Source organism: Dipodomys merriami, unplaced genomic scaffold (assembly GCF_024711535.1).
Source record: "Dipodomys merriami isolate MVZ:Mamm:240054 unplaced genomic scaffold, mDipMer1.0.p SCAF_17, whole genome shotgun sequence".
NCBI classification, from domain to species: domain Eukaryota; kingdom Metazoa; phylum Chordata; class Mammalia; order Rodentia; family Heteromyidae; genus Dipodomys; species Dipodomys merriami.
Genome location: NW_027203048.1, coordinates 31,206,309 through 31,225,195, shown reverse-complemented (window position 1 = coordinate 31,225,195; position 18,887 = coordinate 31,206,309). Strand labels below are relative to the sequence as shown.

General features: G+C 41.2%; 1 protein-coding gene across 1 annotated transcript in view; it reads right to left on the bottom strand.

The window, feature by feature from the left end:
* Positions 1-11,586: 11,586 nt before the first annotated feature.
* Positions 11,587-18,887, bottom strand: part of Cimip6 (ciliary microtubule inner protein 6) — a 55,153-nt gene continuing 47,852 nt past the window's right edge. Inside the window, 1 exon segment of the mRNA XM_070025618.1 lies at positions 11,587-12,887. Coding sequence (XP_069881719.1) covers positions 12,852-12,887 — 36 coding nt within the window. The 3' untranslated portion in view covers positions 11,587-12,851.

Sequence of the window (18,887 nt, the reverse complement as noted above, 5' to 3'; positions counted from 1 at the left end):
GAATGATTTACTGTCTTGTGTTCATCTCTTGCTTCCAGTTATGAGTGTGGTTGTCAGTCTTGCCAGAATGATGAACTGAAATCTGGCGCTGGTGTTGAGGATTGGGGAAAAAACAGCCTGTAGTCAGCTTTAGCATGGGCTCTGACTTCCCTGGAAGCTCACTAGAAGGCTGCAGAGTGATTTGGGAGGAGAGCTCCTTTGTTTCGTTTGCTTTTCTGTACACTCACAGGAAGTGGTGCTTATTTGGGATAAGTCAAGTTAGTCGCTTCGACCTGTGCTTCTCATGTCTACCTGCACATTCCAATCACCATGGAAACATCTGAAAGTAATACAGATACATTTCCCTAACCCCAGAACAATCACAACAGAATTTCTAAGGATGAGTTTCAGGCGTCTTTTAAAACTCTCTAGGTTATCTTTTGGGAGAGAGCAAGGGGAAGTCTGGGGTTTGAACTCAGGGCTTTGTGCATCCTAGGCAAACCCTTCACCATTTGAGCCATGAACCATGCCCCTAGCCCTTTTTGTTTTAAGTTATTTTTCAGATAGGATCTCATGCTTTTTCCCCTGGGTTCTTGGATGTGATCCTCCAATATATGCCTCCCACATGACTAGGATTACAGATATAATCACCATGCCCTGCTTGTTTTAGAGATGGGGTTCTTACTATCTTTTTGCCTAGGCTGGCAAATACCATTCGTCCAATCTATACCTCCTGAATAGCTAAGACTACAAATATGAGCCCCCATGCCCAGGCTAGATTATTTTTAATATGCAACTAGAATGTTCCACCTCTCCCTTAACAAACAATACCTTAATCACATCCCATTATAATTTCCAACACTTTAAAGTTTAAAACACCTGCTCTCTTTAAGAAATATTAATTAGTCATATGGAAAGGTTAAGAGAACTCAATGCAGATCATAAAGAACTGTTAACTTATGTATTTTTTTTCAGTCATAGGGCTTGAACTCTGGGCCTGGGTGCTGTCTCTGCACTCTTCAGCTCAAGGCGAGCGCTCTACCACTTGAGCCACAGCACCACTTCTGATTTTCTAATGGTTTATTGGAGATAAGAGTCTCACAGAGTTTCCTGCCCCAACTGGTTCTGAACCATGATCCTCAGATTTCAGCCTCCTGAGTAGCTAGGATTACAGGGGTTAGCCACCAGCGCCTGGCAACATGTGTATTTTTAAAGGGCCAAGAATCCAATTACTATATGAAACAAAATTTTCGAATCACATGCTAGGTTAAGGTCAGTAAGCTATGAAGTTCTGTAGTCCCACTCTCCACCCCCTGGATTATTTGATCTTTGTTTTGGTCTCCTTGGAAGACAAAGATGCTCAGTCTGTAACATTTTTGCAGCTGGGAGCGTGGTCTCTGGAGGCTGAAGTCTTCACTTTATTTTGGGGCCTGCAGCAGTGACCCTGTAGGGTCTCTAGTGGTTTTTCTTTTCTTCTTTTTTTTTTTTTTCTGTCCTAATTTCTCTCTTGGCTACTTTCCAGATAATTCCTTTACTCAGAATCTTCTTTACCATGTATGCTACATTTTAGATCCCACAAAAGACCATTTGGTGCTGGCCACCATAGATCCTATTCTCCAGGGGATGTGTGAACTTCCCTTGGGATTGAGGCTTTCTAGGAGTTTGGGCCAAATGTCTCCTGCACACACTATAGGAAGAGCATAGGTTCTTGGGAAATGGTTTGCAGATTCCCTTTTAGGCCATTGGATTCCTCTCTCCAGGGAAGAGGGACAAGATTTCCTTTTTGCATTAGAAGTATGTTCAGATGCAATCCCAAGAGTCCTTAGGGTAAATGCGCATAGGGTAACTGGTCTTTTCTCAAAGGAGAAGCTCTTGGGAGGAAAATCTGTGGAAGGAACTGCTAGGTTATTGCTCTCTATAGCCATGAAAATTCACTGATCAATTATGGAAGGCCTGAATTTGTACCTTGTTTCCTTTGCCATCCCTACAGATCTACCACTGACTTCTGGTTGGTTCTTCACTATCTCTATCTTAAAGCAGTACCTAAAAAATTCAACTAGCCATGGTCCTTGCCTCCTTTGCCATACCAGGACCTAAATCTCCCTTTTCAGTCTCATGGACTTTCCTGCTTGGGCTGGCTTTGAACAGGGATCCTCAGATCTCAGCATCCTGACTTCATTTCATTCTTTTCCTGAAAAAAATGTTATTTTTCTCATTCTAATCAGTTTGAGACAGATTTCCCTTCCCCCCTCAAAAAAGGGAGCTTGGACAGAGACAAGATTATTCATTTTTTTCCTTTATAAAACTTTTTTACTTTCTTAAAATGTGCATATATGACTTCAGTAATTAAACATATAAAAACAAATTCAGTTTCAAAGGGATTTCAAAAAGTGTTCCTGTTGCTGGCATTTATGCAACCTCTTACTATGTGTAATTTCTTATAGATGTATAGATTGTACATATATACATTTATAATTATGTGCATATGTAGATATATGAAAACATTAATGTTTATAAAGAACTTCCCAGCACATAATAAATTAAAGAACAACTTATGTGTGCTATCATTTAACAAAAACAAAGGACTTGTGTTAAATCTGCACTCCAAAGGAAATTCTGAGCTCAGGGTGAACACGCAGTGCTCAGCCAAGTGTGAGTACATCACCCCGTGGATGCATAACTTCTGGTGTTTTCTTTGTTCTTATGTGAGAAACTGGAATGAGTTAAAGTCAAGGATCATGCTGAGGTTTAACTCATTCCATAGTTCCAGAATGACAGAGGCACGATTTAAAACCAGCAAGCCCATCCAGGATTTTAGTGCTTAGTGGAAGCTGTCTGTCTTTAATTGATTGCATAGGGCCAGGGGTTCCGAACACCTATTGTGATTGACCCAGGGATGAATGCAACTAGGCAGATGGTTTACTGCATTCCCATAATTTTTCTGACTTAGCCAAAGCCCTTGGATTTGAATAGCTATTGGATGGATCCCAGACTTTTCAACTGTTCTTGGACCTTGCACCCATTCCCATGGCCCCAAAGACTGGATCTTTCCCACTGAGACCAGAGAGCCTCATAACTGATAGTAGAGGGCTCTGAATCTCTGTCTGATGCTTTGGTCACCTGTAGTAATGGAGGTGGGCTCCAATCTAAGACTGTGAAGGAATGAGAAGCGGGGCCAAGCGGATAGAGACAGCAGGCAGAATCCTGCTCTGACTCATGTCAAGCAGAGAGGTAAGGCTGGGCCTGCAGCTCCCTGACCTGAACAGGCTTTGGTGTTAGTCCAGTCCACTGGTACCAAAGAGCTCTTCCATCTTATACTTTTCTTTGAGGGCAGCCAAAACCATTGGAAGTACATTTTTATTTTTGTAAATGTAAATGTATTTTTGTACATCTATCATAGTGCTTTGTAGCATTCTCTTTTTCTCTCTCTCCCTCTCTCTCTGCACATATGCCACAGATTTTACTTCTTTTCCCTAGCAAGATAATCACAAACAGGTTTAAGAATCAAGGAATCACGCATCCCATGTTCTGGGCATGGTAGGGTACAGCTGTAATCCCAGTACTCAGGAGGAAGAGGAGGAAGGAAGGCCTCAAGTTTAAACTTAAGGTCAGCCCGAGTTACACAACAAGAGCTCATTGTTAGGTTCTTCTTGGTGCCTTCTAATATTACTGACCATATTCTTCTTAATGTTTCTGAAAGGCTATGTTTCTTTTTTTTTTGTTATTAGAAAAAAATCTTTCTAAATCATTAACAAAAATAAAAGATTACATTGCCTGCAATGTTTTCATAGACCTGTGAAAGAAGGCATGGAATCTCTTTGTATTCTTAGTCAACAATCCAAAGACTTCAATTGTTCACAGTTCAATAATGTAGCTTCTGAGAGCATCCATCCTGCTAAGGATACTTTAAGTGAAAAATGTTTTCATGCCACTCAGTAGAGGAGTTAATGTGGATTCGTGACTGAGTAGGGAGGGACAGGTCAGAAATTTTTCCAATGTCTCTATTCCAAGTTGAGGAGCCAAATTCCACCCCTGGGACCAACACTCACGTCCTTCCGGCTATTCTAGCTGTGGAGGGAAGTCCAGAAGAACCTCCTGTCCTGAGATAACTGGTTAGGGTGGGGACAGTCGGAAATTATACAGGGAAAGTACCAGCAGCTCTCATGACCCAGGCTTACTAGTTAAGCCCCAAGTCCCTTGAACCGATGCCCTTTGAAGACCTGACTTTCCCAAAGGTAGTTTATTTATAATTATGACCTAACAAAACCAGTCAGATTTGAAGTTAGTTATAACATGTACATTTTAGACATTTCAGTATAATCTCATTTCATTTTTTTCTACAAAAACATTTCCTGGCCAAAATATTGAGTGAAATATTTAGAAATAGCTTGGACATTTCTCTGTCTGGTTAAGAACAGGCATGTTCAAGCTTGAAGAGTCATTTACTTAGATTCTGTGCCTGCCAAAATCCAAGAAGATATGACAAAGTAAACAGGATTTGAGAAACAAAGGACAGCCACTCATTTTGTCGGATCATTACTAAATGACTCCATGTTCTTGACCATATATATATGGTAGATATATGCGTACAATGGAGGGAAGCCAGGAGGAAGACACAGAATAAAGGGACCCATCAGCTGCACTGGACATAAGAAAAAGAACTAAGCAAAGCAAAGACAGCAATGGGAAGGGAGGAATGAGAGGGAAAGAGGGAACAGCCCACACTAAGCAAAAGGAAAGAAAAGTAAACATCGCCTGATGTGGAAGAAATAATTTGTATTGTCAAAGCTCAGAATTCATAAACTTTATAGACCATGATAATGACAGTTTGCCTTGTGAAGGTTAAAATGTGTTTGTGACTTCAACTAAGTATTAATATTACACAATACTGTGAATGTGAAAGATGTGAAATTTATGTAATCACCTAATCTCAATTTAAAAAAAAAAGTGAGAGAAGGGATGGGTTAGGAGTGATGGGTGACAATGTTGTCAAACACCTTGTACTCATATACTGTTTTGTAGAGTGGGAACTTCTTTGTACAACTACTTAAAGATAATAATAATAATAAATGTTAAAATAAATAAATAAAATTATGAGCCTATCTTATAGAAGAGATTCAGCAAATACCATTTAAAAAATGGAAAAAGAGTAAAGGTTGTGTTTGGTTTCACAGCATTTATCAAGTGCATTGCATGTCCATAAAGCACACACACACACACACACACACACACACACACACACACACACACACACACACACACACACACACACACACACACACACACACACACACACACACACACACACACACACACACACACACACCCTGGCCAAACTACTCAAACAATGTGTTATTCAAACAAGGACTCATCCTTTCTTGTTAATTTGTAGACACAATTTAAGGTGGAATTACTGTGTTAAATGATGAAGTCATGGTATCTGTGTCAGGCTTTCTCAGCTTGGGCACTATTGACATTTTGGGCCAGATTATTTCTTTGTTGTGGGAGTCTGTCCTGTGTGTTGGAAAATACTTAGCAGCCTTCTGGCCTTTATCTATTAGATGTCAGTAGAAATCTCACTCCTCTAGGCCCATTATGACAACAATAGAAAAAGTTCCTACATATTGTCAAATATCATTTGGAGTAGAGGGAATCACCTTCAGTCAAAAAAATCATACTTGGGGCTAGGAAGGTGGCTCAGTGGAGCGCGCTTGCCTTGCATGCATGAGGCCCTGGGTTCAATTCCTCAGCACCACATAAACAGAAAAAGCCAGCAATGGTGCTATGGCTCAAGTGTAGAGTGCTAGCCTTGAGCTGAAGAGCTGAGGGATAGCGCCCAGGTCCAGAGTTCAGGACCCATGACTGACAAAAAAAAATCATACTTTCATACTCTATAAAAGAGTAATATATGGCTATACCATCTTAAGCAATATTATAATTTAAAAAATAAGCCAATGTAGCTTTTTTTTTTTTTTTTTTTGTTTAGTGAAGGTGTTCTGTAATACACACAGAGTAGACTTTTCCCTTAGAAATAAAGTTTTTGTTTACAGGAACAATTATTATTTTGAAGGCAGAGATTTGTAGTTATAAAGGTTTCCAAGAGTAATATTTGATTTCTTTTGAAATAGAAAAAGACTACACCTTAGTGTTAAAAAAAAAACTAGAATAGAAAACAAATGTCTCTCTCTTGCTCCAATCATTTCTTCCCAAAGTTTACTTTCATTTTTCACTTCATTAAAAAAAACAAAAACTGCTTAGAGTAGGGAAAATGTAAGTTTCCCGAGGGAGAACTGGAATAGACAGAGGAATGAGCTGAGGTGTGTAATAGACTGTTGGCTTGACCCGAAGGCCAATTTTGAGCAAATCAGAAAGGAAGACCTGGCTCTGCTTACATAGAAAGAGTTCGAGACTATTTGTTGTTTATCTACCTCCCTAGGAAGGGAGAGCCTTCTTTTTCCCAGGGTGACTGTCTGCATATTTTGGAAATTTAGTTGGTTTTTTTTTAAGCTTATATCTGATAGAGTTTGAACTCACAGAACAAGCCTGCTGAGACTAGTTCTTTGGCAGGGAGTTCTGTCCCCAACTTTGTGAAGGCTGACCTGTTGTGTGGGTGCCAGGGACTCATTCATTGCCTTTTCTCAGTACCCACTCTTTCTCTGCATTATCATGTTGTTCTGGATGGAACAATTCAGTCTTTGTTGTGCTGTCCAGGCTCCCCAGCCAGGCCCCTATGAATGGACACAGGTTTCTAGTGATTGTCCTCCTGTTGCTGTCCTCTCAGTTAAGGGTTGCCCATGGATCTTTGCAGCTTTCCTTAATGAGCTGGCTAGTCACAAAAGTCTTGAATTTGTTTGATGTCCCCAAACACTGAAAAGCTCTAGATCTAAAATTGTAGATGTGATGAGGAATTTCTTAGTGTTCTTGAAGCATGCTTTTCATGCAGTGAATGAATCTTTTTATGTGTTCTAGTCACTGACACCCTAAATTTCAGATGCATACAAGTGAAAAAGACTGTTTGTATGGAGTCAAACCCATCTCAGGACAATGAGGCTTTTTGATGACTAGAGAACTGTTTCATGACATTTACCCCTCTTAACATTTACTGTTTGCCCATTCACTTATTTATGCAGAAATGGACATTTATTAAGCAACAATGGTATGTAAGGAGCTTTTTGAGGCACTGTATGGAAGAAGGAATATTGGGGAAGAGCTCAGAGCCTGAATTTTGGGACAAGAGCATTTGTCACCTTGGCCTTTTCTGGACTATAAGCAAGCCCACTTAACATCTTAGCTCAGATCCTGCATCTGAAAGATCAAAATAGTAGTATCAACTTTCTAGGGTTATTGTGAGCATTGATGGAGATGTTTAGTCAATGAATATACTGCCAAGCATTTTGTAATCAATTCAATGTACATTATAAATAAAAGACTATCTGGATACTGGTGGCTCATGCCTATAATCCTAGCTACTCAGGAGGTTGAGATCTGAGGATCATAATTCAAAGCCAGCCTGGGCAGAAAAGTCCTTGTGAGACTCTTAGCTCCAATTAACCACAAGGAAAGTGGCACTGTGGCTCAAAGTGGTAGAGCACTAGTCTTGAGCAAAAGAGCTCAGGGATGATACCCAGGCCCTGAGTTCAAGCCCCATGACTAACACACACAAACACACACACCCACACCCACACACCCCCCCACACAAAATAGAAAAAAACCCACTAATTATCTTGTATGAGGTAAAGAACAATAAATGCCATGGGAAGAAAACAGGAGGATGTTTTACACAGCATAAATAGCTCTTGCCACTGTAATAAGAAAGCCTCAAGTTGGGCTTTCTAAGGTGTTGCTCTTCCTTTCTTTGTAGCCTTCTAGGGTTTTAGAACCATTTATTTCAAGGTTCATGAACAGGCAAATAGAGAGTTTGTATACATATTGTATGGAATATTTTATAGTTAAGCTGGTATATTATTGGTCTACGAATGTTCAGTTATTATATAACTAGGTTAAAAAGCCAGTATTACCAGTGGCTCATATCTGTAATCCTAGCTGAGATCTGAGGATCCCAGTTCAAAGCCAGCAGAGACAGGAAAGTTTGTGAGACTCTTACTTCCAATTAACCACCCAAAAGCTAAAATTGGAGCCTGTAGCTCAAGCAATAAAGCACTAGCCTAGAGCACAAAAGCTCAGGGATAGTGCCTAGGCCCCGAGTTCAAGCTCAGGACTGGTGGCAGGGGGTGGAGGGGACTCCTACTTTCCGTGGGTCAGGAATTCAACAGCTTAGCTGGGTAGTTCTGGATCTGAATTGCTCATGGAATCAAGATTAGCTGGACGCCACTTACCTGAAGAATTGAATGACAGAAGATCTTCCAAGATGGCTTGCTCATATGGCTAATGGTAGAAGGGCTCAGATGTTTGACAGTTGCTAGAAGGCAGCTTCAGGTCCTAGCCATGTGGACATCTCCAAAGGCACTTTACAACATGGCAGTTGGAGTCCCCGGAAGCCAAAGAGTGATTGGGTGGGGTAGGCAGAGGTGGATATTCTAATGTGGTTTTTGTTGTTGTTGTTGTTTTTCAGGTCGTAGGTTTAAACTCAGGGTCTGGGTACTGTCCCTGAGCTTTTTCAGCTCGAGGTTAGTGCTCTACCACTTGAGCCACAGCTCTGTTTCTGGCTTTTGGGTTTTTGGGGGGATTAATTAGAGGTAAGAGTCTCACAGACTTTCCTTTCCCAGGCTGGCTTTGAACCTCGATCCTCAGATCTCAGCCTCCCAAGTAGATAGTATTACAGGCATGAGCCACTTGCACCTGGCAGCAGTGGTTTTTATGATCTGGTCTCAGAAGTCATAGGCCCTATTTGTTTATTAGAAGAGAATCACTAAGTCCAGCTCACACTTAAGAGGAGAAGAATTATGCTCCACTGCTCCTTTCAAGGAACACTATCAAAGAATATATAGACATATTTTGAAACCAATAAAGACTGCAAATGGTGAGTGTTACTGCTGTCCAAGTTGTTGGTATAAATCAACCTCATGGCCGGGCACCAATGGCTCATGCATGTTATTCTAGGTACTCAGGAGGTTGAGAGTTGAGGATCGCAGTTCAAAGCCAGCCTAGGCTGGAAAGTCCATGAGGCTCTTATCTCCAAGTAACCACCAGAAAATCAGAAGTGGTGCTGTGGCCCAACTGGTACAGCGCTTGTCTTGAGCTGAAGAGATCAGGGACAGCACCCAGGCCCGGAGTTCAAGCCCTACGACCAACCCCACCCCACCCCCCAAAAAAATCAACCTCATGGGTCAGTTAAAATAACATCTATGAAATGTAGTTTATTTGTGGTCACAAGGAGAGGAGGCTGAATACTGGATAGAAAACATCTGTGTATTTACTAGGGTGTGTAGAGGGCCTAGCTTGTGGGTCGGGACAAGGAGATTAAGGAAGATGTTTGAGTAGAGATGGGTGGTAAATGGGCAGAGATGGGGGAAAGTAGATGAATGGAAGGACATGGGAAACAGTATGCTGCAGCATACACGAACCACCAGGAACTTGTAAAAGAGCCCCTCATCCCCTTTTTGTTTGAACTCAGGGCATAGGTACTGTCTCGGTCACTTAACTGACCACTTCACTTCCAGGTTTTCCTTGATTAATTAAAGGTAAGAGTCTGCCAGGTGCTGGTGGCTCACGCCTGTAACCCTAGCTACTCAGGAGGCTGACATCTGAGGATCATGGTTCAAAGCCAGCCTGGGGAGAAAAATCCCTAAGACTCTTATCTCCAATAAACCACTAGAAAACTGGAAGTGACACTGTGGCTCAAGTGGTAGAGTGCTGGCCTTGAGCTGAAGAGCACAAGGACAGCTCCCAGACCCAGAGTTCAAGCCCCACGACTGACCAAAATAAAAAAAAAAGGGTAAGAGTCTTATGGACTTTCTTGTCTGGGGTGGCTTTGAAGGGTGATCTTTGGATCTCAGCCTCCTGAGTAGCTAGGATTACAGATGTGAGCCACCAGTGCCCAGCTCAAGTGAAACCTTTTGACTAATCCCTTCTTCTTATTTGGATTGCATCCCAGGGCATAGCCTACGGTATCATCAATGACTTTTATAAGTAAACCATGTATTGTACTGGCTCAGTTTTACTCTTCTCAATTTCTAGTGAATATTTACTCTTTTAGCTCTTTGAACACTGATGGCATATGATTTAGAATATTGCTTTGAATTAACTATCCAATACAGGTATTTAGAGAAATGAGTAAAAAAGAAAGGAAATATTGTTTGTGATCTTTTTTTTTGTTTGTGATCTTTTATTCAAGTTTTTATAGTAGAAAAATGTGTGCTGTGCTATCAGATTGACTTTATTTAGTTCTGTTCAGCACTTGGAGTCACTATGGGGTAAGTATACACTTAGCTTTTTCACAAAAATAGCTACTAAAACTATAAATATTTCAGTACTGGGCAGTTGGTCAAATTATATATCAGCACGTGGTGACCCCTATTGCCAATGGGTGAAGAAACAGACCTAGAGACTGAACAACTTGCCCCAAGTCACTCAGGGATCTAGGAATTGGATTTGAACCTTTCATTAGAACCAGCATGGACAGAGGCTAGAACAAAGGCTGGAAACAAAAAAATCACAGGGGGCTGGAAGAGAGGCAGCAGAGGAGGGTTTAAGCAGACAAGGGTTGAGCCATGCAGCCTTTGAAAGCAATGGAGCTAGTATTTGATGCAGTAAAAGAAGGAATGAAGATGATCAATTCTTGGGTAGAGATTCTGAAATTCCAGTGCAAAGATATGATCAATAGCATCAATACAACAGACTGTGACTCAGGACTAAGAATACAGTCATTCAGCCACCGAGCCCAATAGAGACAGGACTACTAAAAGGCACGCAGGGGCTTTTCATCATTCTCAACCTGTAGTCAAGGAAACGAGCCTAAAAAAGACATCACCACAGAAACACAGATTTGAAAATATCTAAAAAGAGGAGGACGAGTTACACATTCTGTGCCCATGTTTCCATGATAGCTCATGGCTGTACATAGCTCTGTGCCTGGTGTGGCACAGTTGTGCCCATATGTGTAGGCATATGGGTGTAGATGAGGGTGTGTCTTCCTGTAGTGTCCACAAGTGGATGAAGAATTCCCAGTTTTCTGGGCTGTGGCAAAGCATCTCAGAGGTCACTTGGAGTCAACGGGGAAACGTATCCACTGAAACCAGGGACCTCAGGTGCATGTGAATGGGCAGACACTGTCTGGGAGCAGGGTGGATGGTATGGCACGGCAAAAAGAACTGACTAGGGGGCCTCCATCAACTAGTCTCATCAGCATATTTGTGTCTGAGACTCATCACTGAAAAACAGTAGAATCTACCTTTGTGGAAATCAGACACAAGTACCTGAGAATAAAAGAGAGTCTGTAGGAACCACTGAGAGATGCAGGCCTTGCTTCATACCTAAGAATCGGCTTCAACGTCCACAAGGGATCCCACAAAGCTGTGCATTTAACTAGGGTCACAGGTAGTCTCTGCAGGTAACCACCTATGAAGAAACATTATCTTAGAAGAGAAAGGAACTAGAGAAAAAGAGTACAAGCCAAAGGCTAAAATAAAAAGAAAAGAACATCAGATAGCACTTCTTGGCTAGTTTATTATCCATGTGGATAAAGATCCATGGTTTAGAGAAGCCAGGTTACTTTCCAGAGATGTCAGATACAATGGCCAAGTCAAGAAACTGCCCTACTAGCAAGAGCCTTGCTTAGAACTTGAGTATAGGTTAACTTGTCTAAGACTAGATAGGGAAACCAAGGGTTCCATGAGTTGTAGTTTGCCCATTTATGGCTTTGCTGGTTCCTTTAGTCAGTCGTGAGTGGAGTATATGTTACATGAGGCTAACAATGCATGCCTTTGGACTCAAAAATAGTGGACGTTGCTATGAAGGAAAACAGTTAAGAATGGCGTGTAAGTATAAACTTAGGTTATAAACTTAAATTCTATACCTATGGAATTCAAGAGATCAAGGTCCAAAAAAGCTTACTGGAACCTTTGGGCACTAGGTTGGGGCTTGAAGAGTTATACTTGAACACATTCTATTTTCTCTTTTCATTGAATGCTTCTTTTTAAGAACTGATTTGTGAGTGGCTAAATGTTCTTTTTATTCAAACTGGTACCTCTGCACTTTAATTATAATATGCCCTAGATCATAGGAAAACTGGGAATTCCTGCATCCTTTCTTTTCTAAACAAGATTTTTATATGTTTTCCCAAATATATTTTAGAACAAAAAATGTGATCTTTAAAAAAACCATCATTCACATGCACAAAGCAAACGATTTGCTCAATTAAGAAAGAGATTAAAATTAAGAAAGACATTCAAATTGCCACACTTATTTTTCAATTTGCAAATCTTATTTTGAATTCCTTTTGAACTAGCTTAGATGAAGGCCTAACATCCCCAAATAAACTCTGGAGGCTGCAAGGCTATGGCGCTGGAATTTCCCCAGGAATGGCTACTGGTTGTCTATCCTTGCGAATCCTAATCATTATCTCCACTAACCCAGAACAGGTCTATGGAGTGACATTTGTGCCTCACAGTGGCAAGTCTAATCGGGAGGCTTAAACACAGACAGCTTCCAGGCACCAGAATGGTGGTCAGTGCTTCTCCTAGACTCATTCCCAAACCAGGTAAAAAGGAAGGGATAGCTGGGTCCAGGCTGCTGAGTCTCGACGCTTCCTAGGTATCAGCACAAATGGCCAAGCTGTGGCAGCTCAGATGGTGAGGTGTGTGAACACACTTTCACAGTAGGGTGAGATCTGGCTGACTTTCTTTGGTTCTTTTACTCCTGATCCTGAGCACTACAAGCCCACTGCCCCAGTGAGCATCTTCTGGTTATAGCCATCACCACAGGTCAGGTTTATCCATGAAGATAGGCATCTGGAAATGAAAGAGAACATAGTGAAAACTATATTTCCCAGGCTGGTCTTGAACTTGCCATCCTCCTACTTCAGCCTCCCAAGTAGCTCCCAAGAAACAGGTGCATGCCTGAGCTGTGCCTAGTAAATATAAAACGTGGTGGGTTGATACTCATAATGGAAGATAGTTCGCATTTTTTGGATATTAGTCTTCTTCTTCAATTGTTTCCATTAAAGTTTCCAAAGTTAAATCAATTGATGTCACTGTAAAAAAAAATTGAGGGAAAATTGAAGAGGAGAAAAATCTAGCCCGTGTTTTGGATGCACAGTAGGAAATTCCATTGTGCAGATACACCCATTGTATAAAGAGCCTTATTAATATGCACTGATGTTTCTTCAATTATTTGAAGTTTCAATAATATAGAAAATGAGTGTCCCTGTTTACTTGTAATTATTTCTGTAGAACACATAACCAAGGGAAAAATAGTAGAGTAAAAATGTATGTGTAGCTGGGTGCTGGTGGCTCACGCCTCTGTCATCCTAACTACTCAGGAGGCTGAGATCTGAGGAGCACAGTTCAAAGCCAGCCTGGATAGGAAAGTTTATGAGACTATCTACAATTAACCCCCAGAAAACTAGAAGTGGCACTGTGGATCGAAGTGGTAGAGTGCTAGCCTTGAGTAAAAAAGTTCAGGGACAATGTCCAGGCCCTGAGTTCAAACCCTATGACCAAAAAAAAAAGAAAGAAAAAGAAAAAGAAAAAAAGGCATGTGTATTTACAACTTTGTTAACTTTCATAAAATTTCTTTTTTGTGTGTGCCATGACTGGGGCTTAAACTTAGGGCTTCGAACTCTCTTGGCTTTTTCACTCTAGGCTGGCACTCTATCACTTGAGCCACAGCTTTACTTTCAGCTTTTTGCTGGCTAGTTGGAGATAAGAGTCTCTCTGATTTGTCTGCATGTGTGAGCTTTGAGCCTCCACCTTCAGATCTCGCTTTCAGAGTAGCTAGGATTACAGGTGTGAGCCACCCATGCCCAACTTCAAATTGCTCTTCTTAAAAGGCTGTACATATTATCTATTTCCTCCTCATTCTTACCAACATTGCATATGAATAATTTTATTAATTTTTGTTCATGTCATAGACACACTTGTATTGCTCTTATTTTGCACTTATACCCAACAGCATTTATTACATATTTGTGTTGTGAATTGCTCTCCGTGCTCTTGCCAATTTCTGGCTAATTTAATTAACTTTCTTTTACTGGTTTGTATGAGCTTTTTATGTCAAAAATTTTATTCTTATATATTAGAGCTATTAATATTCACTCTGTCAGAGTTTCTCATTCTTCCATTTATCATTAAATTTATTAAGACCATATATTTCCATATCAACATTTTATATTCTTTTTTTTAACATTTTATATTGTTTAGTAGATATACCTGCTGATCTGTTTCTTTGGAGTCTCTAGGTTTTGGTTCTTAATTTTGGATATTCATAAATGTGGGTAAAGTAACTGGAAAGCTGTAAGGAGCAAAAGAAGTCTATAAAGTTTGACTAATGAATATCATAAAAAGATAACTTGCACTTATTAAATATCACATTAGTTTGTGATTATGGAAGCAAGACAAAAATGATTTCACTAATAAGATTAATCAATGCTTTTTGCAGACTGAGGTGTAGAAAGAAAGAGAAGGGAGCGAGGGAGGCTGCAGGAAGCCTACAGTTTGTATTTTGACATATGTATTTCATCCTTGACTCTTAAGGCAAACTTTAACACTGGCTTATTCTATCTTTATGTTGCCATGGAAAAAAGAAAAGAATAAGAGAATTAGAAGTCTGTCAAGTGTTCTGTATTTAAAAACTGATCACTACATTCAAGCTGGCTTATCCCAGCCTTTTCTTTCTAATTTCTTACATATATATATATATATATATATATATATATATATATATATATTTTAATGCTGGTACTCAGGCTTGAATTCACTGTCCCTTAGCTTTTTTACTCAAACCTGGCACTCTACCCTTGAGCCACAGTACCACTTCTGGCTTTTTGGTGATTAACTGAAGGTAAGAGTCTCCTAGACTTGCCTGCTGGGTCTGGCTTTGAACTACAATCCTCAGATCTCAGCCTCCTAAGTAGCTAAGCCACGTGTGCCCGGCTTCTAACACACATTTTAATTAATGTATGTAATGTTCCTTTAAAGAGACCAACATGTGAACTAATGATTAAATTATCAATTATTTTTTCCAGGGCTGTACACATGCAAGCAAAGTGTCTACCTCTGAGCCACACCTCAACTCCATTAAGTTCTTTAAATGAGGACCAACTGTCCTGTTATTATGAAGGAAATTTATTATTCCCTAATAAATGTAGGGTATAAAAATTCAGTCTCTAAGTATGGTTTTATCTTTACTTAAACCATTAAAACATTTATGTTCACTTTTCCATGCTACAATTTTCTTTTTACTTTAAAAAGGCCTCAATGAATAGAGGCACTATGGATATCCAAGTGATATTTAAAATCTCAGTTCTCAATCAGATCACCCAAATTTAATTACTTAAATACCTTATTTTAAAAAGGACTACCCATATAAAATAATATTTATCAAAATGAACTCCAGGAACTGGGAACTAGAGTTTTTTTACTTTTCTTTTTGTCTTGTTTGTTTATATATCTGTCTCCAGAGGTGGTTAAGAGGTACACAGAAATGGAGGGACAAAGGGTTCAGCAGTGATAATGACTGGCAACTATGTTGAAGATGAACTATACACCTTTGGGCAGGGATAGGAGGGAAAACCTATGAGACAGTGAACGAAGGGATGACAATGTCCAAAAAAGAAATGTACTCATTACCTGATTTATGAAACAGTAACCCCTCTGTACATCACCTTTATCATAACAATTTAAAATTCTAAAATAAAATTTAAAAAGGAGAAGAAAAAAAGGGACCATAAACACTAAGGAGTACACTTTAAACAGTGAACTGTATGGCATAGGAATTGCATCTGAATAATAAAATGCTTTTTTTGTTTTTAAGAAATAAAAATGACTTCTGGTACTAGGGTATATAGTTGCTAAAATATCTTTTATAAACAAACAAGGAAAAAAATACCTCCATTTGCAGCATCTTAAGATTTCATCTAGAAGTTACAGTATTGAGCAAGAAGAAGTACTCAGAGCAAAAGTCAATCAGTGCAGGGTGAGGGAGAAGGGGGCACTGGGGGAGGCATGTTGGGTGTCAAGGAGAGCAGGCAGGAGACTGAAGTGTGACCTCAGGTGTCTAGAGGTGTCTCAGGTGTCTGCCTTGGCAAAGAGAGAGAACCTAGAAAAAAGGATAACCTCTTGAGCAAGCCTGAGGCTTCATGCGGACACTCAGTCACAGAACAGAGTAATAGAAGAGAATACACTACCAATAATAGACTCGTAAGCAGAAATCACATATTTATGATGACACTATTGGAGAGAAATGAGAACAGACAAGGGAGAGGGTCAGAAGAAGCACAGAAATGGGCAAGGGTCTAACTCACAGATCCATGGGGAGACATCTCTGTTTTACCAAGAATTCTGTCTTCATTGAAAGGAGAGAGGCCTGTTGTTGTTGAGGGATGTGCTCTTTGGGGGATTGAATTTTAAGAAGACGCAATGGGAAGATCATCCTCTGACTAGAGGACAGTAACAGGCGCCCCCAGCAGCATTTCTAGGCTACCTGGCAGGCCCTGGGCACAGGAAGTACACAGCACAGAAATGTGTTATACTAAAGTCATACACCACTGAGACGACAATAGGATGTCCATGAAGGAACATCTATTCTGTTGGGGTTGTCAGAGGGGAGCTACTGAGCCCATGATGTTTCTTTCAAGCAAGGCCTTGGAGGTAGAATAAAACGTTACAGACAGGGGGAGGCATGAAGGCCTGGGCAAGCCCAGGCAGAGGGAAGAGAATGGAGAAAGGACAGAAACGTGCTGGCATGTTGTGAGAAGAGTGACTCTGGGTGGATACACAGAGCCATGGGATGGGCGCCTGGCTGGCTGGAGAAAGGCTGCCAAAGCGAAAAGGTCATAGTAAGTCCTAGCAGCCTGTCGAGAATTTTAAGCAAGGCCTGAGAGTGATTAGACTTATATGCATCTGCAATGACCAGTTCCAGCAGCACAGACAACGGACAGGGAAAGTCAGAGAGATCCGCCAGGAGACCATTGCCTGTGGATAGCAGGATCTGAACTAAGTCCTGGAGCTACGGGGTCTAAACTAATAAGGCTGGGCAGTAGATGTGGAAAAAGAGGACTCAGATGAGAGAAATGAACTTGGTGAATGGCAACGGAACATGAACATTTTCTACCATTGTAGTGAGTGAACCTATTGACTAAAAGGCAGAACTGTAGGGGGATAATGCAGGTTTGGGACAGTGGTAGACAATTCCTATTTTATAGCACAGTGAGTATTCAGCACCTCTACCTCCCAGTCCACAGCAGGCATGACAACAAAGATGGCTGGGGCCAGAGCAGCAGGGCCTCAGGAGCCACTGACATACAGGAAAGACTGGAAGACCACACTCCGCCAGTGTTGTTGGATGGTGCCTGCATGTGGCCTTCCCCACACAGCAGCCCCAGGAGAATAAACTTCCACATGGGTTGTGAGACCATGTGCAGAACCAGCAGACAAAGGCCTTTAATAGCTCAGTCTTGGAAATCTCCCATCATCATTTCTGCCTTACTCTATTGGTTTAAGTAGTCACATGTCTTACCAGGCTCAGGGAAAGGTCCTTGGACTCCATATCTTACTAGAAGTATTAAAAAGTTCTTTTTTTGGGGGGAGGGGTCAGTTGTGGGTTTTGAACTCTGGGCCTGGGCACTGTCCCTCAGCTCTTCAGCTCAAGGTGAGCTCTCTACCACTTAAGCCACAGTGCCACTTCCGGTTTTCTGGTGGTTAGAGATAAGAGTCTCATGGACTTTTCTTCCCGGGCTGGCTTTGAACCTCAATCCTCAGATCTCAGCCTCCTGAATAGCTAGGTTTACAGGCGTGAGTCAGTGATGCCAGGACAGTATTAAAAAGTTTGAGGCCACTGTGTGTGTGTGTGTGTGTGTGTGTGTGTGTGTGTGTGTGTGTGCATGCACGCACGCACACACGTGTACACCAGTCCTGGGGCTTGAACTGAGGAGCTAGGCAGTGTCCATGAGCTTTTTGTGCTCAAGGCTAGCACCCTAATACCTCAGTAACAACTCCACTTTCGGCTTTTGGGTGGTTAATTGGAGATAAGAATCTCATAGACTTTCTTGCTGGGCCTGGCTTCAAACTGTGATTTTAGCCTCGGATCTCAGCCTCCTGAATAGCTAGGATTATAGGCTTGAGCCACCGGTGCCCAGGTCAAGGCTATGTTTTAAGAAGGTCACAGTGAGGGTAGAATGAAAGAGGACAACTGTGAGACACTAGGATTGTAGATCTCCAAAATTAACTAAGAGCTGGGTACTGGTGGCCCTCACCTGTAATCCTACCTACTCAAGAGTCTGAGATCTGGGGATTACAGATCAAAGCCAGCCAGGCAGGACAGTTCATTAGGCCCTTATTTCTAATTAACCTGAAAAAAATTGGAGCACCGGCCTTGAACAAAAAAGTTAAGGGACAGAACCCAGACCCTAAGTTCAAGCCCCATTACTAGTATAAGATGGGGGGAGGGGGGAGGAAGAGAGAAAACTGAGTATTAAGTTACAGGAAAGGAAGCCTCAAAGGTGATCATGGCCACTGACATTTCCCACATGAAATATCCTTGCTAGTGATGAAGGGGTGTGGGGGGGGAGTTTGGCTCAAATTAAACCTCCACTGCAGACCAACAGCATGACCGCAGGCAAGTCACTTGATCTCTCTATACTGCGCTTATCTGTCAGCCTATAAAAATAGCCAGCTACTTTCAGCTACTTCAGAGAGTAGATGTGGATTCTAGTGAAGAAAGTTCCTGTTTTTCAGGGGCAGACACAGCCTCACCCCACAGACCACTAACTAGTATTGTTCACAAGGCGTTCC